Below are 26,634 nucleotides of genomic sequence, written 5' to 3'. Positions count from 1 at the left end.
ACTGTCTACTTCTAATATTAAGAAAGTTCTTTCGCTGGTAAAATATATATATATATATATATGTATATATAATAACCTAAAACTATTCCCTATTTATTCTTATTTTGTAAAATTTTATCGATTATCAATTAATTCTGTCATTAATAACCTTGCGTTTTTTAATGTTTCATACAACAAGTACGTGCCTGACGGCTCAGTCACATGTTTTATCCCTTTGAAAGCGTGCAATATTTCTGTAGTCACTCAAAAACTATGCAAAATGGATTAAAATAAAATAAAAAGAAAAGATATTCAATGATTATAATATAGATATATTCTAGCCGACAAACGACGGGGATATATTGAAGAGTTTTTTCCATCATCTTCTCAGATCCTGTACAAGTAATAACCTTTCAGAGAAGGAGAATTTAGAACAGTTAATTAGACATTATGATAAGCTGTAATAGTGGCTTGTGCAAAGCCCTCAGTTGGAAGAAGAACTAGAAGCCTACTGAGGAAACCGTAGTTTATATGGATTTTTGTTATGAATCCTAACTATTAATCATTCTTCATTATATTATGGCGTGGTGATAAATTTGTAGAAAAAAGAGTGTATTGATAAAGATATGGAAGGACGGCAGTTAAATCCTAGAACCTTGACAGTCAAGTGCTCAACAAATAATTTTTTAAAAAAAATGAGTTGAAAATATCAGTCCAAATAATTGCAAATTTAAAAATTTCAACTGCAAATAAATATTTAAGTATTAAATATAACTTTTATATTACAATAAAAAATTTTACTTGTTATTGCTTGAATCAATATTTATAACTCATATTTTTTTTTTAAAATGGTATCAAAAACCTAACTATCATTAATTGAATATTTTAGAATCTAATTGTCATCCTTCCTAAAGATATTCATTCACCAAAAACAAGAGCGCGATTGGGTTGAGAAAATAAAAGGGCGTTGTGTGAAGAAAAATGACCAATGAAAGTACAAATTCCCTTTCTTTCTTTATGGGAATTGTTCGGTTTTTTAATTTTTTACATTTAAAAAACATCAATTAAAGATGCTGCTTAATTATCAAGAAAATTATGAATTCCTTTGGTTCTTCCGAAATCCCTTCCTGCTTAACCTACTAGCACTTTCACTGATCCTTGAATCAATTTAGATTGTCCTGCATTTTTTTTTTAACCAGAAAGATTATCTGACAAATTAAGAGTTCTATTTTATTTAGTGTGCTTTTTTTTTTTTCTGAACAAGTTATTTGGGGGGGGGGGGGTAGGGATGCTTGCATATCTCCAACAGTTCATAAAGAAAACATATTTTTCAACCACTCTCAACTTTAATTTCCAGCAGATAAAGCTAAATACAGATCATTTGGCATGACATGAACCCCCTTTCAGAGACAACATTGCAACCACTCTTCACTTTCAGAGACAACAAAAAATGATCAATACACTCCTAGCTCTGCATCTGAATTTGCTGCATCTCTTTCATTAAAGCTCCAGCCATTTCATCGTTCCCTTGTCTCTTATACCCATCAATAAAAGCACCATATATCTCTGAATTTGGTTGAAACCCTTTGCCTAACATCTCTGCCTGAAGCTTCAATGCTTCTTCCATCCTCCCCTCACAACAAAGCCTCTTTATCACAGCCTCATAACTCGTTTCCTTGGCGACCAAATCCAACTTATCCATCGCACACCTCAGAAACTTCACTGCCTCATCAACCCTACCCTTATCACAAAGTAACCTAATCATCAGATCTAGGGTTAAAGCCTCTGGCTTAAAACCCATCCTACACATGTCCTTATAAACAAGAATAGCAGAATCTATCTCTCCTATATTACAGTATCCCTTGATGATATGCTCAAAAGTAGCAGCAGTACCTTCTATACCAGCCATTGCCATTTCCCTGAAAAATTCTTCAGCCCTTCCAACATTTCCAGTCTTGCAAAATCCACCAATCATGGTTTCATAACTCACTGCATCAGGCTCCAAGTCTTTAGCCCTCATTTCTTGCCACAACTTCTCAGCGTCTTCCATTCTTCCTTCTTCACAAGATGCAGCCATCAATACAGTATAGCTGTAAGAATTGGGAACACAGTTCAATTTACCCATTTCGTCCCAAATCTTTTTCACCTTCTCAACCAAACCATTCTGGTAACAGCATAACATTAATGTGTTATAAGTATGTACATTCGGGTTAACTTCCCCATCCCTCTTCCTATCTCTCTCACTTTCCTCATCTAACCGAAAGGCCTCTCTGTAAATTTCATATCCTGCTTCAATCCCTCGAAATTGGCAAACGCAATGAATTAAAGAATTCAAGGTACTAACATTCAGGTTAAGCCCACGGGACCGCAATAATCTCATGATTTCGATTGAAGGGTCAATATTCTTTGATCCCAAACAGGCATCGATCAACAAATCGAACACAAATGGAGCCGATCCACAATCTCTATAAGTCTTCACAAGATTCTCAAATACCTTCAATGGCGTTGACCTGCGATTGTCTTCAACATCGTCCTCCTGCAATTTTGATGCTCGAATAGCCATCCGAATGATGTCCTGGGCATGCGACTTAAGACGACCACGAGCAAGAATGTGGATGATTGTGGAATAAGAGGCGAGGTTGTGGTTACAGAGGGATTTGCTAAAGCGGAAAAATCGGAATGCAAGATGGGGTCTATTCCTAAGGTGGAGGGTGATTTGAGAAAAATCATTGGGATCGAAGCCTTTGGGGTAGAGAGAACGGAGGTAGCTCCAACGAGATTTTGAATGATGGTGGGTAAGGATAGAAACGGCAGTGGTTATGGCACTTTGAGCGGTGGAGGCCTCATTGGAGGATAGTGGCGATGAAGAGTAAAAAAAGAGAGGTGAGTATTTGCGAGCTTGGGATGTGAACATAAAACGCTTTAGAAGTTGAGTCGCCATTAACAAGAACGTGATTGTGAGCTCAACACAGAGAACTAACCCTATGGCATTGAAATGCCTTGGCAGAAAGGTAATTACACTAAGAAACTACAAATGGGCTCATAAATAATGCGGATTAGAGATGCGAAACTCAGAAGGTGATGAATAGAGTGCATGAGGATCAGGGAAACTTCTACAACAAAGAACATGAACAGAAGAAAATAAAGAAAGCGACAAACCAATTCGCTTGAATATGGATGAATGAATTACGAAATCATGAAGAACAATACAGAAAAAGTATTTATCTTTGTAGTTCACACGATGAATGTCAAAAAGAGATTAATTAACATTTGAAAATTTTACAATCACTACATCAAATTAAAACTGCTTCATTAGCTAGGGAAGGAGGGTGACATCAGAATCTAAAGATGAAGCTTGAGCTCACCGATGAAAGAGTGGAGAACGTTAGGAGTGACACAAACAACAAGGACCGAAGTGCTGAACATGGGGACATGATGGTTTCTTCAAGGTGCCAATCTATATATATCCTTACAAAATCATGTAGAGAGAAGCTCCGCCTTCTCTCTAGATTTTCTGGAGAGAAGGTTTATCTTCTTCCTTGCTTCTTCTTCTCCTCTTCTATCCTCCTACTTCCTCCCATGAATTTCAAAGGTGCACTTGATCCTAATTTTTCATTCTTAGCTCAAAAAAAAATCTGCAAGAAAACACGAATTCCCCTCCATCCATGGAAGAAGTAGACCTACTCAAAAGAAATGTCATGAAATCAGATGAAGAAATGGTAGACAAAGGGAAAATATTGCAGCAAAATCCAACAGCTCAAAATCAGCATAATAAAGTTTTTTTTTCAACAGAGCCACGAAGTATATCCCACACCAGTCAAATTTACTACTAGGAAAATATCCCACACCAGGTAAAGAAAATGTGATCCAAGGAATTCAAGCCTGCAAAGCTCCCATCTCCTACAAAGATTCTCTTATCAGGTATAATGGTTGCTATGGAATTAAGGAGGATGCTGATATTAAATTCATAAATGACAGTTTAGCAAAGGAGCTTGATAGAGAGCAGATACCTTCTGAAACTACCAAGAAGCTCATGAATCTCTACCCCGTGGTCCATATCTCAAATAATGAATGGAAAAATCTCTACCTGCCTTGAATTGATGCAATAGTCATTAACACTCTAAGCATTCAGCTAACCCAAGATCTCTCAAGCCAAGACTAGCAAAAATTTGGGGCCCTAAGGATTTTGAGTTGATCGACTAAGTTAACATCTACTATACTGTGAGAACCAAGAATGCAGCAGCATGTGAGAAGTTGAGAACATCCTAAATGGAGGTCCCTGGACCATTTTTTTAATCATTGCAATCTTGCCCAATGCTGGTCCCCAAATACCAACCCATTGTCATTGGGTAAGGTCGCTCTCTAGGTTCAACTAGCTAATATCCCATACAGTGTTATGATAAGGAAATTCTCTAGCAAATGGGCAATTCTATAGGTAAAAATCTAAAAGTTGATTCTAACTCCCACTCAGAATCAGATTCAAAGGATGAAATAGGTAAAACCAAGAGAGGTAAATTGTTAGGATCAGTGTTGAGATTGATTTACAAAAGAAACTCATTCCTAGAATCCTAGTCAGAGACGAACTCTTCAATGTTGAACATGAAAGCTTAAATCTCTTCTATTTTGGGAGCAGATGTTTTGGTCACAACAAAAGCAACTACCCATAAAATCCCAAAAATGCCCAGAACCCAACAGCCAAGAATGCACTGAATTCATCAGCCAAAAATGCCCAGAGTTCATCAGCAATGAAGAAGAACGAAGCCAATGGAAAAACACAATTGCAAAATCACGAGGAAACCAGAGCTTAAAGAGTTTCTATCAACGAGAACAATAACTATCCTAACGGGTCGACTGAAAATCTACAAAACATCATACCTGAGGAAGATTAAAGTGAATGGAACAAGGTTGGACGCCCTCACCTTGCAAGCAATCTGATATGGTAGAAAGAAGAGAGAAACAAAACAAAACAGCAGAGAAATAGGAAAGAAAGATGAGTGACAAGAGAGAAAAGAGAAAAAGGAAACAGAGGTAGAAAGAAAATTGAATGTATTTCTGGGTTTTCCACATTGAACATAATCTGACTCACATATAGAACCCCCTTATATAGGCTCCTTTATCCCTTTATGCTAACAGAACCCAACTAACTAACCCCCCAACTAGCTAAACTATTTATTCTTTATTTACTTATTCTTTACATGTCAATACTCCCCTCCCCAAACACCCTTGTCCTCAAGGGTCAACAAGAGAAAAACCTGGAAATTGTCTCAGAAAATTACATTGAGACAACCAATTAGCCTCTTCATCCACAAGCTTCTCCACTAAACCAATAATGCTGTGATAATTCTGCCTTGCATCCATCCAACCCTTTTATTTAATATTTTCTCTAACATCCCTATCACCTTGTACGGCCCAACATGAGTAACCCAATTTCAAAGCTCCTTCAGGCCTATTAAAGGAAAATAACACAGCTTTTGATTTTGAAAATGCCACCTGTATGACAGCAGGGGTTTTGACTTTTCAACTTGAAAATTACCCAAGCATGTGAACCCAAATGAAAATCTATATTTACAGCACTTTTGAGGACAGAAAAGACAAATATTTCTGGCTCCATACTCTGCTTCTTTTTCTCCGTTCAACTTTTTTGTGATTTTCAAGTTAGTTTTTGAAGGAGAGGCCTCTGCACTCGAAGAAACAGAGAAAGTAAAACCAGTTTCCAAATAAAAAGAATGGATTTCAGAGGAAAGGACCTTTTATTTCATCCTCCATATGTTGGGACCCACCACCACCAGATGTGTTTTGCGATCCTTTCCATTTGTCCAAACCCAACAAAGCATTCTGAAACCCATCACAAAAATTAAGACTCGTTGCCCTCTGGAATTTTTGTTCATCTCCCGCTCTTTGAAGATTGAAGTCGTGCACTTGTGCAATGCTCAAAGCCTCTTGCAATGATCAAGGCTTCAAGATATGATTTTGAGCAGCAAAACCCCTGTCTAGTCTTGCTACATCCATCTTTAAGGCTTCCACATAGTCTTCTCAAGCTGTTCAGCCCTCTTTGTCTACGCAAAAGATTTGTGCCACTGCAATGCCTTTTTGTCTAGGTGAATACTTGCCACGGTAACCTTCCAAGAATCAAGCGTTTCATCGAAGTGAAAATAATGTTCCCACTTCAAAAGTCAACCAAGAACATCATCTCACTGGACTTTTGGAATTTCCGATTAGGGTCAATGGATGCCGCCTCCGTCATTGGAAGATGACCCTCCACCATTGCGGGACTCATCACAACTTCCAACAAGTTGAGCTATTTGGGCAGTGAGGGCTTGAAGTTGATTCTCCAAGGTACAAAGTCTTGCATAATTCCGATCTGCCATCCTTGTGAACGCAGCTTGGGAACACATTTTTGGCATACAAAGGTGATGAAAAATAGGCTCTAGATACCATTGACATGGTAGAAAGAAAAGAAAGAGAGAAGAGGGAAACAGAACAAAACAGAGGAGAAATAGGAAAGAAAGATGAGCGACGAGAGAGAAAAGAGAAAAAGGAAACAGAGGTAGAGAGAGAACTAAATATATTTCTAAGGTTTTCACATTAGGCATAATCTGACTCACATATAGAACTCTCTTATGTAGGCTCCTTCATCCCTTTATTCTAATAGAACCTAACTAACCAACCCCCCAACTAACTAAATTATTTATTCTTTACACATCACAATCCAAGGTACCCAACGGAAAGAAAATCAAATCAGGCACAGAGCATATCAAATCACACAAACCGAGTACAATCTACCCTAACAAATCTCAATTTGATATATTAGCTAACCTTGAGAAGGTCCTGACAGTGAAAATGGCAGAGAAGAAAAGATGAACCCCAAAAACATCACATTCTCAACTCACCACATCAAGCATGCCAGAAAAGTATGGGGAAAGAAAGACTTGACAGGAGGGAAGAGGTCCAGACCTAATGACATTGATGAGGTAATGGAAGCCCTACCTAATGAGAACAATGAGGAGCCCAGATGCAAGGAGGGGAAAAAAACCCTCACATGTGAGCAACAAGAAGTTGCAAGTTGGGCTAAACGTCACTTAGGAAGGCCCCCAAGTTCTCTAGATGCTGACTCCTTGAAGACCATTAACCAATAGCAGACTAATAACACTAAAAATAGATCCAACAAACAAATCCACACAATTGTCAAGGGAAGTAATAGAAAAGTGGGTCCCACTCTGAAGCTTATGAAAACTCTTTAAAGAAGCCCACTAGTGATTTGGGTATTGATTTTACACTCTCCCCCAACCCAAATGACTGGAATGATTTCAGTGTTGATAAATATAATAGGTATAATTACATCCAGCCCCCTTTAAAGAAATTAATCACAAATAACAAATAAGAACTAACAACAAATTCCATTTGAGAAAAAACAAGTCACGTTTTCATTTTAACAATAATCCATTTCGTATTGGTCCTTATCTGTGATTAATTTATTTGAAGGGGGGTTAGATGTGATTCTCCCAATATAATAACCCCTAAACCAGATTAAAATGAGCCCCCAGACCTAGACTCAAAATCAATTTGAAGGGGATTTGGAAAATGATGCCATTAATTTAGACTAGGGTTGTGCAACGAACAGGACAGGCTAGCTTGAGAGACTGCAATAGCCCATCCTATTTTGGCTAAAACAAGCTGGGCGAGCCCTTACGTCCTAAAATGTGCTGGACCAATGCATTTTCATGAGTGCCTAGCTTAAAAAACAAAAAATCAGTAAGTATAAACCATAGGCTTGATGAATTCAAAATTTCATCCACAGTATAAGTTCTTTTCTTATAAGAAATGAACACTGATCTTACAGTGCCAAGAAAGAAGTGGGATAAAAACTAGGGCAAGATATAAGGTTCTGAAGGCTGTTATATAATTATCATATTGAAGTTTAGTTACTTTTAGTTAGTATTAGTTACTGAAATAGCCGTTAGTGGCTGTTAGGGGATAAATGGGGACTAGAGTCTATGTTAAGAGCTACATTTGTAATCCTCTTATCCTTTGCTATTCTAATGAATTGATCACACAATTCAGTCTTTCCTCTGTTTCTCTTCTTCTTCTAACTCAATCCCTCTAAACTCTCTCCTTCTCTGTTCTACTCTTCTATTTCTCCCTCGTTCTCGCTATTTCTCTCTCATTCAGATTATATTCCTACATCAAAGTCAGTCTAGCAAATACTTCAAAACACAAAAATAAAGGAAAAAGGCCAAGACAATAAAGAGCGATGCAGATTACTGAGAACTAATTGAAAACCAGAAATTTCAATGCCTATAGAATAAGAGACAAACAAATTACTATGATGCCTTACTCTTATTTTCCTCATAACTAAAGTCCAACATAAAAGATTTGGTATATATTATCCATTAGACCTGGCAATTTCTACAAGAACAAAGGAACACCAAATGTGCTATATTGCTAAAATAAAGCACTGCTTGAAAAGGAGGCGATGCCTAGTAAAACATAATAAGTATCAGCTATCTCGATAAATAACCACTTTCTTCCCGCAAAATAACTATATTTAGTTAGTTTCCAGAGCAAGCCACAGTAAAAGGAAGACCATCAGCAATATAATTCTTCACCTGAAAGCTTCGGAGTTCAGAACTTCGGATCCGCCGGAGACTAGGGAGCTTCGACACAGTGAGTTCGAGAGACCAGGGAAGCACGGTTCTAGGGAGGCGCCGCTACTCTTAGCCCGTTAGCCGCCGAGGGACGACGACGACGAGGGTCGAGGGAGATGAGAACTGAGATGTAACTGAAGAAGCAGGAGCAATACGCAGCGTCTGAACTCTAAAATTCTTTTTTTTTTTTTTTATTTCCTCATAGATGAGGCAAGCAAAGAGCTAGAGAGAGAAATGAAAAAGACAAAAGAGCCTAATTCATATGGAGATTAACCCCATTTTTCTCGAGCAAAATAAGGCTGTCACAGCCATGCAGAGTCTCAGTCAGTAGAGTACGATCACTGCCATAACAATAAAGATTATGAGAAGTAAATAAAGAGGTAAGAAACAACAAGTAAATGCGGTGACTTGACACTTATTCTTTCAGGGTTGATTAGAGATATGTTTGGATAATTCTCAAAATTACGTTCAAATTATATCTGAAATACACTTTTACCTGATCCAATAAATAGTTAGATCCCCAAATAAACTTTTATTAAATATAAGCTGAAAATATAAGTACTACTTTATCATTTCATTCTTTAAAAATTAAATTATTCCTTCTATCATTTAATATAGTGTCAATTTTGAAAACTTGACTGGTTTTAAATGGGTCAAGATATACTAATTCATAAAACAGTGGTTCAATTGATATTGAAGTGAAAGCAAACTGGTCATGATAAATTATTTAAAATAAAAAGCAAGAATATAAAAATAACATTAAAAAATAAATTTATATTGTTATAATTTAAAAGTGTTAACAATATTAAACAATTTAATATCCATAAAGTTTTCTGATGTTGCAAAAATTGGGGATTCCCAGGGATAGAAATGTGCAATGGGAGGCTAAATTTGCCTTGACATGCGTGAGTTCAATGAAGCAGAATGGTGATGGAAGGATGACTGTACGGTCATATCTTTTTAATAAATGTAAAACAATCATAGCATTCTTATGAAATAAAATATGACCGCTGATTGAAGGCTCTGCTTTTCCAATATGAAGCATCTTCTCTTCTCCCCTCGGGTAGGTTTTTTGGTTTTTTTTTTAATACAAAGTCACAGGTAAACCATGTAAAAAGATTAGTGTTGAGTCATGTTTAAAGCCATTAAATTTATACATTAGGGGGTGGATTGTTAAAAATAAAAATATCAAAATCTTCATAAAATTTTTTGTGGACTAGAGAATCAATACATTTGTTATCTTCTTCGTAGACATGATCCAAAGAAACCACACAATCTCTCAAAATGAGATCTTTGATGCTCTTGATAATTTAAAAGAGGGGATGCGAATTGCAATAATTGTTATCAATGAGCGATAACGCCTCCGTGGAATCAAAGTAGATGTTAATTTTAGAAGGATTCTCATTTCAATAAAGATTGAGGTCTTCTAAAATTCTCAAGAGCTCAGTTGCAATATTGAGATAGTAGCTAAGATTCTTGAAAAATTTCTTAATCTGGTTTCCCTTGTCATCTTTAATAATGCCTCCATAGGTAGTGGCACAATTAGTATTAATTGAGTTATCAACATCAAGTCTAACACAACCTTGTTCAAGAGGACTCTATTTACCTTCATACATGTTGTTATTTTTGCTCAATTGGTTGATCTTGGATTAAAGTTTTATGTCATTCATTATCTGCTATGTGCAAGAGAAGGCAGTGTTGCTTTTTAGAAAATCACCTTTAAAGTAAATCTTCCTACATTTGGCTTTCTATGTATTCTAGCAAGCTTGGGCAAAATGTTTCACCAAGGGATCCTTCTTATAATCAAATTGCCTGGCTCATTCTTAGCATTTTAAATTATTCAATCCTACACATTACAAAAGAAAAAGGTATTAAGTTTTGTGAGGTTCACTGATCTTTTTCAAACCTTTTGAGGTTTCTTGCAATCGTGCAAAATATGAATGAAAGAGTCAGTAGAATTACAACTTAGGGGACATGAGCGTAGTTGAGGAGTATTCTCATTAGTATACATGTACTTGGCTTGTAGACGATCCTAAGTAGCTTTCTAAAGGAAATATTTAATTTTCTTGTAGGTGGGCCACTTCCCAATCTCAGACCTCTGGTAGCTCTTTTATGATTTATCTTCCATTTCAAATCCTGTATGAGAAACATAAGGGAGGAGAAATGTTGCTTCAACTACACAGAAAAATAAAATAAGGCATATACACAATGATATCAAGGTATTTTGATTCATTTTGCCATCAGTTCATGATTAAAATTAGGTCTAGTTCCTGCCACTGCCACTTCAAGCCTCTTTGACTCTTGTCAAATAGACAAAATACCTTATTATCATCATGTGTGAATTTTACAACTATTCCACATTAATAAATAATTGATAAGAAGAAGAGTCTCTAATGGAAGGATAATTTTGCTCTTAAAAAAAATTTCACTTTCATCTTTTTTTCAAAGCTGCATTTTGGGATGTGCTAAAAAATGATCTACACATAACCTTCTATAACTTTACTTTCAATTGTGCACATTACTTATTAAGCTACTTATTATGTCAATTAAATTACTTATTATATGAATAATATTACTTGTTAATTCCCTATCTTTATTTGTTAAGTTCACTGTGTTACTTGTTCAACGTCTTACTTATAATAAATACATTATTTAAATTACTTATTAAGTAATGTTTGACTTTTTAAACACGTAATAATACTTGTTAATTCTCTATCATTGCTTGTTTAGTCTATTATGTTACTTGTTGAACATTTAACTTGTAATAAATCATTACTTGTCAAGTTACTTTTTACATAATATAATCAACTTGTTAGAAAACAAGAAAACCAAAACTAATATAAAATCAAGATATTATTAATAGAATTAATTGTTGAACGAATTAAGGTACTAATTTAGTGTATGATCTTGTTGTGGTTGAATTATGATGTTATAATATTTTCAATTACATATAAGTTATTTTATACAGAATAAGAATATATAGTTTTATTGAGATTGAAGTGCTTGAAAAGTATCTTAGTTTGATGAATAAAAAAGGAATAGTAAATGAGGTTTCAAATTTCTTATTAAGGAAACACAAGAAAAGCTAAGCATTTTTTTTTCATTTAAGAATATCTTTTTATTAGGGGTAATTATGTTCGCGACATGATTTAAAACTAAATGTAAGCATTAGAAAAAGTATGTGTTCGAGATTTGACTTATGCGTTGGCCCAGTTTGTTGTGGCCCAACTTTTCATCTTTCATGTGATGTTGGGGAGATTCCCAAAAATGTTTGCAAAGATCTTGAATGGCTGCAAAAGAATTTTATTTAGAATGGAAATTCAAATCATAGAACTGGGTCAAACATTGATAAGTTAATATCAATATATTAAGTTTTAATTTTTAAAAAATAAAAAATGATTGTATTAAAATATTATCATTTAATAATTTTTATGAACATTTAAAAATAAAATTAAAAATATTACTATTTTTAATCACTGTTATTAGGATAGGAAGACAATTCTTTTTATAATGCATTAAATATAAGGGAAATGGCTATTAGGGATCTTGAATTATTAAAATTTCAATAATAGACTATGGTCAATCAGAGATCTTGAGTTTGAGTCTTGAGAATACAATAATATAGGTGACTAGGGGTGCCCACCATTGTGGTGATTGTCATGCCTGATTTGAATTAGTTTGGGCCCTATTAAATTCTCACAACTCGAGTGAGGTATGCTCAAGATATTAGTTGCTCATGCGCAAAAAAAAAATAATGAATAGTCAGTTGAGAAATCAACAAAATATATTTAGTATTATTTGTAACATGAGTTGATAATTCACTAGACTCGGTTATTAATCTTGTTTTTTTCCTGTCAATATATAGAGAAATCATTTGAAAAATTAAGAAAACATACTTGTAATCATTTTGTAATTCGCAAGCTAATCACTTGAATTTTTTAATTGTCAATATATAGATAAATTACTTAAAAAATATAAAAAATATTCTTAAAATTATTTGTAATATCATTTAAAAATTTATGAGAGTTAGTTGTAAATCGCAAACCAATTATTTGTGATTTTTTATTATCAGTATATAAATAATCCATAAAATACACTTAAAATTATTTATAATATCAGTTAGAAATTTACAAAAATAAGTTGTAAATCGTGAGTCACTCACTTATAATTTTTTATTGTCAATATATAGATAAATCATTTTAAAAATCAACAAAAATATTTAAAAATCTTTGTAATATTTATTAAGAATTTATAAAAGTCAATTGTGAACTTTAAGCTAATTAACAAAAAATATTTTATTACAAATAAAAATTATTAACTATTATTGAGATTTTAATAATTTAAAATTTGAAATTATAATTAATATTTTTATGAGTCTTTAATTATCATTTTCTCTTAATATAATATTAATTTCATGCCTAAAATTTATTGGACCTCTTCATAGATAGCCCGAGCCCAAGTTTCTACCTCCAGTGGCGTTAAGCATTCCTTCCACAACACCACCACCATTCACGAGGCGAGTCAATTAGAATAAGATAAGCTTAATTTGAATTAAGTTTATTTAAGTTCAACATTAAAATTTCACATTTAATTGGGTTAATCTAAATATTTGAATAGCTATTTTTTATTTTCATTTTTAACCAATTTGAATTTTTACATTAAAATCATTTATTTTTATTATTATAAAAATATATAATATACTTTTGGTATAACAAATTTTTGAGACTTAATTTTTTTAAAGAAAAATTGTGAGTCTTGATTTATTATATGTAAGAAATAAAAACACAGAAAATTTAGGTATTCAAATCTAGCTGCAACGTAATTGGGCCTCGAACATACTCGAGGTAGAATTGAGACCATGTTTGATAGTATTGAATTGGTAAGGTGAAAATGAAATTAAAAATAGAATCTTAATTTAAGCATGATTGGTATGCAAGAATTGTAATTTTTAAGAATTCTAATTCCATCAAAAATGTTAGAATCCAATTTCATTATATTAATCATGAAATTGCTTCAATTCCCTTGAATTTAATTTGTGAACCTCACTATCCTCATTTTTTTTGTTCATTTATAATAAGATAGGCCTTTTTGATTTTTAAAAAAAGACAATTTAATCTTTTTCTATTTTAAATACCTATATAAATTAATATTATATTAAAATTTTATCATGTCAAACGTACTTTTAAAATTTAATTTTATTATAATTTCAATCCTAATTTCGAGTTCATTAAAAACTATCTCCTCATCCCAAATGAGCCCTGAAACTTCACCTTGCTAAGATTGCCACTGATAAATCCGAAAACCTAGTTCAAAACTCGCTCTCGTCGTCTGTCGTCATTATAGCTACCTTCATCGACTTGGATCTCTTTGTTCCCGATTCAATCCCCACCTTCGTGCTGCTTAGTTTTTGTTGTCTTTGATCTCTTTCACCTGCTTCTTCAGAGTTAGAAGGAATTTTCTGATAGCGGCTTCTTTAGTTCTACAAGTCCCATATTTACTTTCTCTTATTTGGTCCAGGTTTTCTTCTTCCCACTCCTGATGATATTTTTGTTACTATAATCTCAGTGATTCTTTTTTGGATCTAGTAAGAAAAGAGAAACGTACTGTATAATCTCCCAGTGATTATTGTGGAGCTAGTGCTATCAATCTATTTGATAAAACGCCTATATGGATATTAAAGTTGGAAGGTTCTCGTTGCTTAAACCTGCGAACCTATGGATTAAGTATATCGCGAGCCGATTTTAGTTTCTCTTTCTTGTAACTTTGGAGGGATTAAAGTTCAGCGCTATCACTTCTCTATTTATATGCTTTTGGTTTATGCTTTCTTTTGTCTGTTAAATGTGAATATCAGAACTCTTATTTCGTGCTTAATATTACTAATCTTAAGTTGAGATAAAATAATTTAATCTGCGGAAAAAGTTCTGAAATTTGATCTTCGCGAAGGAAACTAATGAATTTCAGAATTTCAAGCCCTGTATTCAGAACTTCATAAACTTATTAATTTTAATATTGGTTTGGAAACTTCATAACTCTGTCTTAGATTCTGATTCAATTGGAATGTATGCTCCATCAGGCCCTGCTTGCTTTGCTTACTATGTGCAGTTTACCGTACTCCTTCAGACAAGTTGAGCAAAATCTCACATATCTTACTATGTTGGATTAGGATTTAGATTTTAGATTTAAAATCTACATTTCAAATCTCACATTTAAAATCCTTTATTTAAGTAGTTTAAAAAAATTTTAAAGGAAGAAGAGAGATGGGTTGATATTTAAAGTGAAAAAGAAAATTCAAATTGATAAGCTTACTTATATTTTTCAATTGATGATGGACAAGAAGGAGATATGAGAGAAGATGCGAGAGTGATGGATGCTAAAATGGTAAAAATGTGATGAGAACGGAAGGTTTGACATAACTGAAATTTCAAATAACTAGGGCATCAAGTGAATTTGATTTTTTAATGGAATTAGAATGTGAAATGGATTTGGATTCGATTTCATAGATTTTTGTGTATCCAAATAGAGGATTTGGTACAAATTCAACAGCAGCAGCAACTTGCAATAAGCCTTATTCCACTAGTTGGATCAGCTACATGGATTATATGACGTCATTGTGCTTTATCATTTATTATATTTTTAGGAATATTTTTAATTAAAAAGTCTTGCTTAACAACCTCTAAAAGTATTTTCTTCGGTCTTCCTCTACTCTTCTTGGTAGGGCTCAAAGTTATCTGTTCCACTCTCCTCACAGGTGTCTCTTGTGGTTTTCTTTATATATGTCTGAACCATCTCAAATGATTTTCTACCATTTTTCCTTCAATAGGTGCCATGCCCATTTTTTCCCGTATTTGCTCGTTTTGAATTTTATCTTTATGTGTATATCCACATATTCATCTTACCATTCTCATCTCTACTACTCCAACTTTATGTTCTTGCTGTCCCATCAAAGTCTAACATTTACTACCATATAAAATTGTTGGTCTTATAGTAGTTTGATAAAACTTTCCTTTAAGCATATGAGGTATCTTACGATTGCAGATAACTCTTTTAGCCTTTCTCCAATTAAACCACCCTGCTTGTATCCTATGTGCAACATCTCCATTAATTGGTTGATCAGACCATACCTCATATGGGAAAGTTTAGATTTGTTGATGGTACTTCTATTGTGAAATGTGAATGTGAGCTTTTGCTACTTTTAATGCAGTTCACTTAAGTTGCATGTTGTTGAGCTGTTTATGTTTGTCACCTTTTTTTATGCATTCCCTCATCTGAATGGGATCCTGTGTATGGTGAATTTGATGTAGAAGTAATGTCATCATGTTTTTTATTGGGTTAAAGGGAATTTTTGGCCTTTTAACTATTTGTGCAAGAGCATTTAGCATCTTAAAATTTTTGTGTGGTGCAATGTTCTTGTTCAACAATTAAAATGTTGCCCACTTGTTTCTGCCATTAACAAAGGTTAACTTTGACTATTAGTTGACTCAAAAAATTACATAAAGGGACCTAAAAATTGCAAAAAAAGACTAAAAAAATTATAAATAAGTACCTTATAAGGAAATTAATGCTGATTAAGTCTCTTAAACTACAAATAAATATTAAGAGACAAATTATTTCTTATCATGTAAAATAATTACCGGATCATTGCTGGTAACAACACTAGTAATCAATTATAAAATAATATATTTTTCAATAATATATTATTAAAACATTAACACTTTAATATTTAATCATTTTTACTGATATTATTTCAAGCAATGATAAATCGATAATCACTTGATAGTTGGTCAAAGTTGTGGGTCAAAATGAAATTTTGGTCTTTTATGTGGACAAGAAATAATATTAGTCTCTTGAATTTATTTATAATTTAAGGGATTGATCAATATTGATTTTCTTATAGGATATTTCAATGTAATTTTTGAGTTTTTTTATGTAATTTTCTAGGTCAACTATTGGTCAAACTTAATCTTTTTAATGGTAATGGTAAAATTGCACTGTTTTCAAATGTTGAAAGAGGACAGTGCATTGCAAAAAAGTTTAGAACACCAGACATTTCTGCATGTATAGTTGACGGGCAAAAATGCCCTGTAACCCCATTTTATTATGTATGCTTATGATAAATCCCCTCCTAATGGAATAAGGCTTGTTGTATGCTTCTCATAAATAGTGGAGGCTGAATCTTGCTGAGATGCTTAGTGCTGAACCCCAGAATTTTTATATCAGAAACTAACTTGAGTTAGAATGAAGGGGCATGCTGCAATTTCTTAGGTTGGGTGCTTATTTAGCATGTTTACCTGGCTCCTTTTTGTGACCTGGGAGGTGCATGTCCCCTGCATGTGAGACTGCAAATATTGTTTCTGATTTTAAAGATATAGATGCTTTATTTTCAAGAAGTCATGTAACTTAGGCTTACTCTATGGGTGGGATAGGGATTTGTGTAACATATTTTGGTTTTGGAATTATTTTTTGAAACATCCTGTTTTAGTGTTTTGGAAAGAAAATCTACGGTTGCTATCATCTTTTTACAAGCTTCTTGGATTTCCTCTCTGTAATCAACGGTTCATTTACTCAATCACAAGCCATTTTATTTCTTCAGAAATAAGAGATGTTTCTTGAACTCCTGCACAAGTGAATATGGTTTTTGTTGGTATTTAATGTTGTGGGACAAACCAAATTAATAAGTCTTGATTTGGTTGATTTCAGTGCACTTGTCAAGTATAAGTGCATGTTTACATGAATTGATTTTTGCTGCACGTTTATTGAAAGCACATACATAAGAGCAATTTTTTTTCCTAAAAAAGACTGTAGCATGAATCATAGAGAAATATACACAACAAAACAGTTAGAGCGCAAAGAAAGAATACTTAAAAAATTGATGGAGATACTTCCAATGGAATTCGTTGTGTAAAAAGGTAACTTGGTTAATAGAAGGGATCTTATATGGGGTTTTCTTGATGTATATCAAATGATTGAAATGTTAAGAAAATAGGATGATATTTTTAAAAGTATCCAGTATAATTTGATTAATGGCTATTAAAAAATGTATCAACATGTTTATGTTGTGCAGAACTTAAACACAGTTTTAATGACAATAGAAAGCTTCATCAAAAGAAAGAGATTCTGACAAGGCACGTGACAGAGTCGAGCTGACTCACAATGGGGAAGGAAGGTGATCTCTGGGACGATTCTGCTCTTATCAGTGCCTTTGATCAGGCTATCTCTACTTACAAGGTTCTCAACCTGTAGAGACATCATACATGCATATTTCAATTTCTTTCCTTAATCTGACGTATTTATTTCATCATAGTTGTTTCACTAGCTTTTAGGTTCAACGTAGTCTCAAGTTTCTGCATATTTCTATTCACCCACTGCCAATATCAGTTGGTAAAGGAACTGAAAGCGTTGAATCCACAATCTTTCTTTCTTTTACTTCCCCCTTGATGAAAGGCTCATCTCTAGTTGGTGCATCTCAAGTTTAATTTGAAGCACTCGCAATGTGATCTATGCATGCTTATTTGCCATTTTGTAGCATATGTTCACCTCACCTATTGCACAATCAATCAATGAATCGAGCATGGTCAGATGGGAGCTGTAGTTCCTTATTATGTCTGTCATGAATTGTTAAAGTTATGTTTTCATCTTTGCATGTAAATTGGATATTCGGTTATTCTATGGGATCTAGATTTTTTTTTTTTTTGGTGCTGTTGATTTTGAGGCGGCCTTTTAAGTATATCATTTCATTGTAAACCCTGCAACAGATGATGCACATCAGCAAAAACAATAATAACTCAGCTGAGACAAAGCAAATGACTAGCAGCACTGGAGAAATTGATTCTAAGTCTGAACATGTTTATGAAAATCTTGAGACTAGAAGGTAACGTGTATTCCATTATGCCTTCTCTCCCCTGTAGGATGAAAATATGTCAGGCTTTAATTAAATAGGCTTGAGCTTGTTTTGTAGGCCTAAAACCTTAGCCTAGCCTATTAGCCTGTACAAGGCATTTTTTAAGGCTCAAGGCCATTCTTGTTAAAAGCCCAGCCTAAAAGCTTATTTAAAAGCCTATTTAAAGTTATTTAAGCATGCCTTTAAATAGGCTTCAATTAAAGTTAATTAGCATTGCTTCTTATCTCTTTCCATCCTCCATCAGTATGTCTTTCTTTAGTTGTTTCTGCATTAATAATCAAGGCAATGTTGTAAATTGTAACTATTTTATATTTTTGATCATCTTTTGTGCTTTATTAAACACAGCAATGCTGGTGAGGTAAGCAGCATTCCGGTCAATGCACAAGCAGGAGAGACTAGTAATGGTTCATACTTCGAAGAAATTTATCATACAGATTCACAAGTAGCCCAATCTTGTCTAGACTCATCAGTTGGTCAAAACATGGGACACTCTGTGGATGGGCAGAACAGCTATTCACATGCACAAGGTGTCGATGATTATAACCAGTTAGTTGGTCAGTACTATGAACTTGAGGAGCGGCGACAGAAGATTTTAGAGCAACTTAATCAATATGGCGGATTGAATTACCAATATGCAGATTCTGTTTTTAATTCTGGTGTACCATATTCTAATTTCCAGAGTTGTTCTATGTCTGCATGCCATGTTTCTGATCCAAACGTACCCTGTTCATGTTGCCCATGTTGTGATCAATGCTTGGTGCCTCCATGTACATCAGTACCTGGCTGTTCTTTGGGTGGAACTTCTGTTGGCAAACCTTGTAATAATTATTCTGTGACAAAGTGTCCTGAAAAGCCATTTCCATGTGAAGATGATAAAATTCTTAAAACAGCAATGGTAGCTGCTGAGAAGGCAATGTCTACCATTAAAACAACCATTTCTGGCAATTCTGATAAAAATGAAGGTAACTATGCCTCCCCAAAGTAGATGCTTGAATATCATGGTTGCAGTAAGTAGATTGAATTAATTATAGATGGAATTATCCCTTCTTATAGTTTTCTATTGTATCTTCATAGTTTCATCATTGATATAAATTGGCTTTCTGAGATGTTTACAAGAGCCATTTTTCTGCTTGCAGCAATGAAAATATAATTTCAACATAGTCCCAGCTTTTAATTCTCAAACAAATTTAGTCAAAAGCTAGAATTATTTTATTTTCCAAAAAAAAAAAAAATCTACTTCTGGTCCTTTAAAACCCATGATAAATTTTCCTAACTTGGTTGATGTGTTTTGATATTCCTCGGAGATTCAAGCCTATAATTCTTTGGACTTCCATTGTAGGTTTCTCTGTTTTGTGCAATTGTAGTTGTAGCCTTGTAAGGCCTTTGAATAATAAACTGGAGGGCATGTGCAGCATGTTGTAGTTGCTTAAATTGATATGTGAAGACGTTATTTCTGTTTATATAGTTTCCATAACAGGTCATCACTACATTAATGAATAGAAGTATGCAGTCAGCTGTCTCGCTGTCTATTGGATTGAATTTTAAACTTTGTCCAAGCTATATTCCTTTTCCTTTCTTTGGTTCAGTTGATTGGCGAAACTGTACAAATCTGGGAATTCTTGAATCATGCACTTCGCTCTTTTGTTTCAGTGGCTTTTCATTACTACCAGTGAATTTTATCTTGATTCTAGAGGTTCTCACGATCCACTGCCAAATTTTATTTTCTTTATTAATTTTTTTTTCTTTGATATTCAGAGAAAGAGAGAAGCCACTCTGAACAGGATCAACATCGTGGCATGGAAATGGAAACAGATCTTACAGTTGTTTTGAATGCTTGGTATTCTGCTGGCTTCTTCACTGGAAAGTATGTCTTCACTTTTTGCCCAAGTTTTTTTCCCCATTGGTGATTGCAGAACTTTAATTCTATTTTCACGGGAACTCCTTAGTTGTGTCCATTAGGTTATTGATGAGAATTTTTATGTGCATCTTCCAAAATAGTCATCTACTATAAGGTGTTTTTAATCGAATCTCGCATATTAATAAAAGTTTGTTATTTAATTGAAATCACATGAAATCACAGTAATTTTCTAGTCTTGTCCCTAATAATATCACAATTAATATCATGATGGTGGTGGGTAAATACACAATTAATATCTTCTCTATTTTTCAAGGCAAGGACAAAATTGTTTAATTACTCAAAAATATAATGACACCCATTATATTTAGGGACAAAATAAACATTTAGAAAATACCCGATATACAGGATGGATGGAGTACATAATAATGGTTTTAACAAGCATTTAGGTGTTTATGTAGAGATTAATTATACATTTTAGTCAAAATCACTGTATTCTCTGGTTAACTTCGATTAATTTTATTGGCGGGCACACGGGCCAACCTCCTCAACTAGGGAGGTATTAAGCCCTCTTATCTGATGGTCATTGTTATCTAATTGCCTTCTAAAATGAGCTATCAAAAGATTCAAAACTAAATGCACTTGGGGTAACGCTTTTGTCGGCAAAGTTTTTGTCTGATTCTCAACGTGTAGGGTCTTTATCTCAAATCTTCTCATAAAAGTACTAAAATGCATAGTACATACAGTACTGTAACACTTATAGTGTGGTTGGTGGGAGAAAAAAGTGAAAGGGAGAGAAAAGTGGGAGAGAAAATTTGTTTCCAAATTTATCTGAGTGTTTTTCATTTCCCTGCTTTTACCTCCATCTATTTTCATCCTTATATATAGTTGCTGTAATTTTTAGATTATTGTATATTTAATAATTTTATAAATAAAATTTAAAATTAGATAAAATAATTTGCAATAAATATATTTTTATTCCATTAGTAATGTATGATGAAATATAAATAGTATGTTAAAAATTTTAGGATTTATTATATCTAAATATTGTTTGCAAATAATGAAGTTATTATTATCCATATAAAATTAGCAAATTTTCTCTCATCCCTATTTTTTCTTGGTCAGCCAAGCATAGAAAGAGAAAATCACATCCTTTCATGTTATCTTTCTGTTTTCTCTCCTATCATTTTCTTTCCTTTTTATTTTCTCTTGTTAGCCAAGCACGGTATTAGTTTGCTTGTCCCGTGGGAAAAATGACATTTGAATTGTTTAACTGCTTGTGCATTTAGCTGTATAACATTTGATTGGATAAAATTTTATAGTATTGCTATATCAATTTTGTCTTGACATCTAGTTGTGAAATGGTTGACAATATGACTCCACAAGTTGCTGGGTCTGCACATCATTGGTATGCTATTTTGGATCAACTGGAACTATTTAGAGAGAAAATCAATAAAGGAGCTCCGAAATGATTTAATATCTGACAAGGACTTTAGATTGATTGGATAATTGTTAAAATTTGAATTTCACTTGTTAATTGTTAATGTATAGATGAAGTATTTTTGTCATTTCCTTTGAATCCTCACCTTGTTCATATTGTGTAATCTTTGAGCTCTGATGATAATATGAGATATTAAAACTGTCTTGGAAACAGGTTCCTCACTGAAAAATCCATTGCAAACAGAAGACAGGAATAACAATCGCCGCTTGAACTTCCCGTGAAGCCAAATGGTTGTAATACAAAACCCTAGTAGTATCAAGCGACTGTGACGAGTCTACATATTTTCACAATGTAGAGTGTTGGGTTTTGTTAGTCGACGCCTTTTTCCCATTATTTACTTCTGACATGAATTTGTTGGTTGAGATCTAAGCCAAACTGTTTGGTAATAGAGGTTTACCCTCTTTTCTTTTATTTTTCTTTCCTTTTTTTCTTTTTCTTTTTCTTTTTCTTTTTGGTGATGACTAACTTTTACTAGAATCAGTAATTCAAGTAAATTGGATTTATTCAAACTGAATTTAATTTGGGTTAAGTTTATTTGGGTTGGGCATAAAATATCTGAACATATAAAAAAGATCATATAGTTAAGTTTAATTTTAACACTTCGGACATTTGGGCTAATTTGGGGTAGCTCAAATGTTTGAGTTGTTAAATTTTATTTTATGTTATAGTGGATTTCAATTTTTATAATAATTTAGTTTAATTTTATTATTAATAAAAAATAATTTGAATATTTAGGTGAAGTTCATTTGGATTCATGCAGCCTGAGTAAGCTACGGCTCTAGCGGTTGGATTGCCGGGTCGCTCGAGAGGTGTTTTGAGGTTATTGTGTCGAGCAATCAACATGTCTTTGCTTGTCTAATGGGAAAAGGTGTAAAATTAATAACAGCCATCTTCGGTATGATGGAATCTTTTCTTTCTACCTTTCCTTTTCAGCAAACGCGAGGAATGATACTGTAGTAATATGGAATAAAGGTAACAAGTCTAATGTGACCCATTAAAAAGGTAAGAGCACGATGATGGTAGTGGATTGTTTTAGTGCCTGCTTGGATAAGGAAAATAATCGATTTTCAACCCTCAAACCATGGTTTTATTTTATTTTATTTTTTAAAAAACTCAAACACATATATTCTTCCATAATCGATTATTGGATGCTAATCTTGGTTTTCTTTTAAGCTGCTTAAGGAGCTTGTCAATTGTAATTTTACTGTTACTTTCATTTATTGCTTGTCAGAAATATTAGCTGTCCCAACACACCCCTGTATGCACTTGTAGAGTTGTAGTCTCGCTTTTCTTTGTGAAATTTATTAAATAAAACGTTATAATATAATAAGATCATACCTCTTAAATATTATACTATAATACTTCTTTCATTTTAAATTATAAAATATTTTTAAATAAAATCTTATCTATTAATAAATTTTTATTAAATGCTTAATAATTTTATTTTTAAGATAAAAATATAAACTTTTAAAAATATCCTTCATTTAATATAATCTTAAATTTACATTTAATTATTAAATTGAAATAGAGAGAGAGTAATATTAAAATAAATTTATTTAATAAATTTTTTTTTTCATAGTATTTTATATTTTAAAAATATAAATCCCTTTAAAAATATTTTATAATTTGAAACGGATGGAGTATTAATTATTAAAATTACAAAATATTCTTTTATTTTTAATATTATTTTTAAATATAATTTTCATAATTAATCATACATGTTAAATCTCATATAAATTTATTTGAACTTAAATATATTGATTTATTTTTTACATACATTAAATTATTAATATTACAATATAATATAATTGAAATTCCTATAATTAATCAAGTGTATATATGAGTTAAATAATATATGTTACTTGTTAAACGAGTTGAACAGATTTAACATCATTATATATAATTTTATCAATATTTTAATTTTTAAAAGTAATATCTTTTATAGTAATTTGTACATTTAAAATTGATTCTAAATATATCATCCAATATTTTTAATTATGTCAAAATTAATTTTTAAAAAATAATATTCAAATAAGATCATGTTATAATATAATCAATTCTAATTAAAATTAATCATATCAATTAATTTTTTTAAAATTAATTATACCTAACTAAAATTCAAACGAGCCTTTAGTATTGTAGTTTGGAAATTGAGAAGCTAGGGGATCATTGAATGGAGATAAGATCTAATATTAATCTCTCTCTCTCTCTCTCTCTCTCTCTCTCTCTCTTAAATAAATCATGATTTAAATTTGAATGATGGACAATTGAACGATTTTTATTTTCAATAACTATGTATTTGAATTTCAAATTCTTGAAATCACCAAATAATTGTCCAATAATAAATTTAAATCATATTTATTGCCATCAATAAAATTAAATTGTGTTTAATGAAATTATAAAATTTATGCAATTTCAAAATTTGTCTCTCTCCATAATTCCACCTATTTTCTTTCATGTGACCAAGGAGGCTTTAGAAGTTATTGTCTGCTAGTCTCTATAGCTCTTGTGATGACTCTTAGGGGTGGTTTCTCGGATGCCTTACAGAAAATACTGTGGTGATGAATAACACCTTAAGGACAATGTGATATTCACACGTTTCTTAGCATAGTCTTCAAAAAAAACATTTGTTCTAACATACTGTACTTTACAATGAGGGCTTTTTTGCTTTTCAAACTATAGTTTTATATATTAAAAAATTATATGAAAATTATTTACTTTTTTATCATTCCAAACATTTTAATGACTGTATTAGTACATTTTGTTATCTCTTTGTATGAGTGTTTTTCCTTTCAAAAGGACATGAGAGAAGCCCAAATTGACGAATTGCATCCGTATCATTTGGTAGTGTGATATGAGAAGTTTAAAATTCATTGTATTGGCATATTTGTTTAAGATTAAAAAAATAAGTGATTTTTAAATAAATTTTAGAGATTGTATAAAAAGATATTTATTTTGTAGAGATTTTATAAAAAATAGACATCGTTTTATATTTGGTTACAATAATAAAAAAAGAATTAAATGGTAATTTATACTTGAATTATAAATTCAAGGGGGATTTAAACTATAAACTCATATTTAATATATTTTAAATTTTAAATAATTAAATTTAATACAATTTTCTCCTACTTTTAAATTGGCATAGATATTTATTACTTAAAAAAAGAAAACTAAGGCTAGACGTGCAATTTCCACCGGTGTCAAATTGCACTCTTCCTCTCTCTCCTACTCTCGTTTCTCACTCCTTCCCCACCCTAATGCCCGGACGTCCATTTTGTCCTGACTCTCAAATTCATCCATATCTTCCTTCTTTTCAGCTATGTTCTCTGCAGTCATGGACAAAATTAAACAAGAACATAAAAAATACAAAATATGAAGAAAAATTCATCTATTATAAAATACGAAATTGGCTTTTAATAGAGTTTAATTTTTGAATTTTTTTAAAATGTTTCAAACTTTTTTAATATTATGTTTAGGACTGTTTAATTTTTTAAAAACTATTCTAATTCCTGGTTCAACTCCCATTTCTGATTTAATAAAGGCTTAACTACGTCTAACTTGGTTCAATAATAAAAATGATATTTTGGCCCAAACTAAGTTGTTAAAGGCTTCACATGACAGTCCAACCATTCGATTCTATTCAGTTTTTAAAACAATGCCTGAATCTATGGAAGCCTTTGCTTATTTGGCCCCTCCTGATAGATAGCAGATGCACAATAGGATCACATCAAGCAAAGAAAGAAAGAGGAATGATTGTGAGATCCAAAAGGAAAAGGATTGGTTTAACAGCCAATCCATTCAAGTTGGTTTGTGATACAGAATGTCTTAAGACCGCTCTGAGTGTACTTGGGATGGCTACGAAGAGCAGTTTGAATTGTCAGGTTCAAGTGTGTCTGCTACCAACAGCCTTTTAAGTCTAAATTCATGGTTGTTGGAATTTACTGATCTGTCCATTATGGGAGTCGGGTCAATCAGAAGAGATTTGGCATATTCTGAAATTATGAGAATTGACTGAAAATCAGGAATTAATTGTGAAATAAATCCTGGTTGATTCCAAAATAGGAAATGATTCCTTCGTAATTAATGTGATTATTCTAATCAATTTATTTCCTCTATTATAAGGCAAATTAATGGCAATTGGGTTTTCCCTCTCTGCGACGGCCTCTCCGCACTATAAATAAAAGTGGGTGGCTGAAGGAAAAACTCATTCCAAAGTGAACACCTTTCTGTCAATGTTCATTTTTCTTTTCCCTGTCTTTTTCTCTTTAATGTATTTGCTGTGCAATTTAAATTGGACTCGTAGTCCAATCCGGTGTGGGTAGTTAATCAGGTGTATTCTACTATATTTGGATATGTTATATGACTCTAACTTGACTCCATTTTTTGACACATTATTTATTTATAATATTCCTTGAATGGCATTATCTGAAAGGACCAAGAGGAAAAACAAAAAGTCGAGAAATTGGAGTACTCAGTCTACATTAATCAATGGAAATGAAAATGATATCATTTCTATTGCAACAGAAAGACGTAGAAGGCGAAGATAATGAGAATGAAGGATGTTTACCTAACATCCATCCACTTTCTAATGCTGTGAAAGTAAACAATTGAACAGATAGAATAAAATGAACGTTATGAAAATGATTATTGAGCATTACAACATAATCCTTCACTTGAAGGTGAATCCCAAAACTATTTTGAGGTAAAAACTAGAAATAATGAGGTGAGGATTTTTGTTAGCCTCTCTTATGAGGTA

General features: G+C 32.6%; 3 protein-coding genes across 4 annotated transcripts; 1 reads left to right on the top strand and 2 right to left on the bottom strand.

The window, feature by feature from the left end:
* Positions 1-1,292: 1,292 nt before the first annotated feature.
* Positions 1,293-8,906, bottom strand: LOC129315712 (pentatricopeptide repeat-containing protein At2g15980-like). The gene is made up of 2 exons (XM_054959679.1): positions 8,586-8,906; positions 1,293-2,069 (listed from the first exon to the last, which is right to left on the bottom strand). The coding sequence occupies exon 2, from the start codon at positions 2,054-2,056 to the stop codon at positions 1,445-1,447; it is 612 nt and encodes a 203-aa protein (XP_054815654.1). The 5' UTR covers positions 2,057-2,069; positions 8,586-8,906; the 3' UTR covers positions 1,293-1,444.
* LOC129316538 (pentatricopeptide repeat-containing protein At2g15980-like) lies at positions 2,056-2,920 on the bottom strand. The gene is made up of 2 exons (XM_054960958.1): positions 2,224-2,920; positions 2,056-2,069 (listed from the first exon to the last, which is right to left on the bottom strand). Exons 1-2 carry the CDS (start codon positions 2,918-2,920, stop codon positions 2,056-2,058), a joined length of 711 nt encoding a protein of 236 aa, XP_054816933.1.
* A 4,970-nt stretch (positions 8,907-13,876) lies between the features above and the next one.
* LOC129315886 (uncharacterized) lies at positions 13,877-22,289 on the top strand. 2 transcript variants are annotated; one of them, XM_054960020.1, is made up of 6 exons: positions 13,877-14,141; positions 17,686-17,849; positions 18,377-18,492; positions 18,868-19,484; positions 20,278-20,386; positions 22,032-22,289. In XM_054960020.1, exons 2-6 carry the CDS (start codon positions 17,775-17,777, stop codon positions 22,072-22,074), a joined length of 960 nt encoding a protein of 319 aa, XP_054815995.1. In that variant the 5' UTR covers positions 13,877-14,141; positions 17,686-17,774; the 3' UTR covers positions 22,075-22,289. The 2 variants fall into 2 exon arrangements, with proteins under 2 accessions (XP_054815995.1, XP_054815996.1); XM_054960021.1 differs by lacking the exon at positions 13,877-14,141 and adding an exon at positions 16,593-16,954.
* Positions 22,290-26,634: the final 4,345 nt, after the last annotated feature.

This window comes from Prosopis cineraria, unplaced genomic scaffold (genome assembly GCF_029017545.1).
Source record: "Prosopis cineraria cultivar Desert tree isolate PC_DT_omini unplaced genomic scaffold, ASM2901754v1 PC7, whole genome shotgun sequence".
NCBI lineage: Eukaryota > Viridiplantae > Streptophyta > Magnoliopsida > Fabales > Fabaceae > Prosopis > Prosopis cineraria.
The sequence above is the reverse complement of the archived record's forward strand: the minus strand, read 5'-3'. Positions and strand labels throughout refer to the sequence as shown.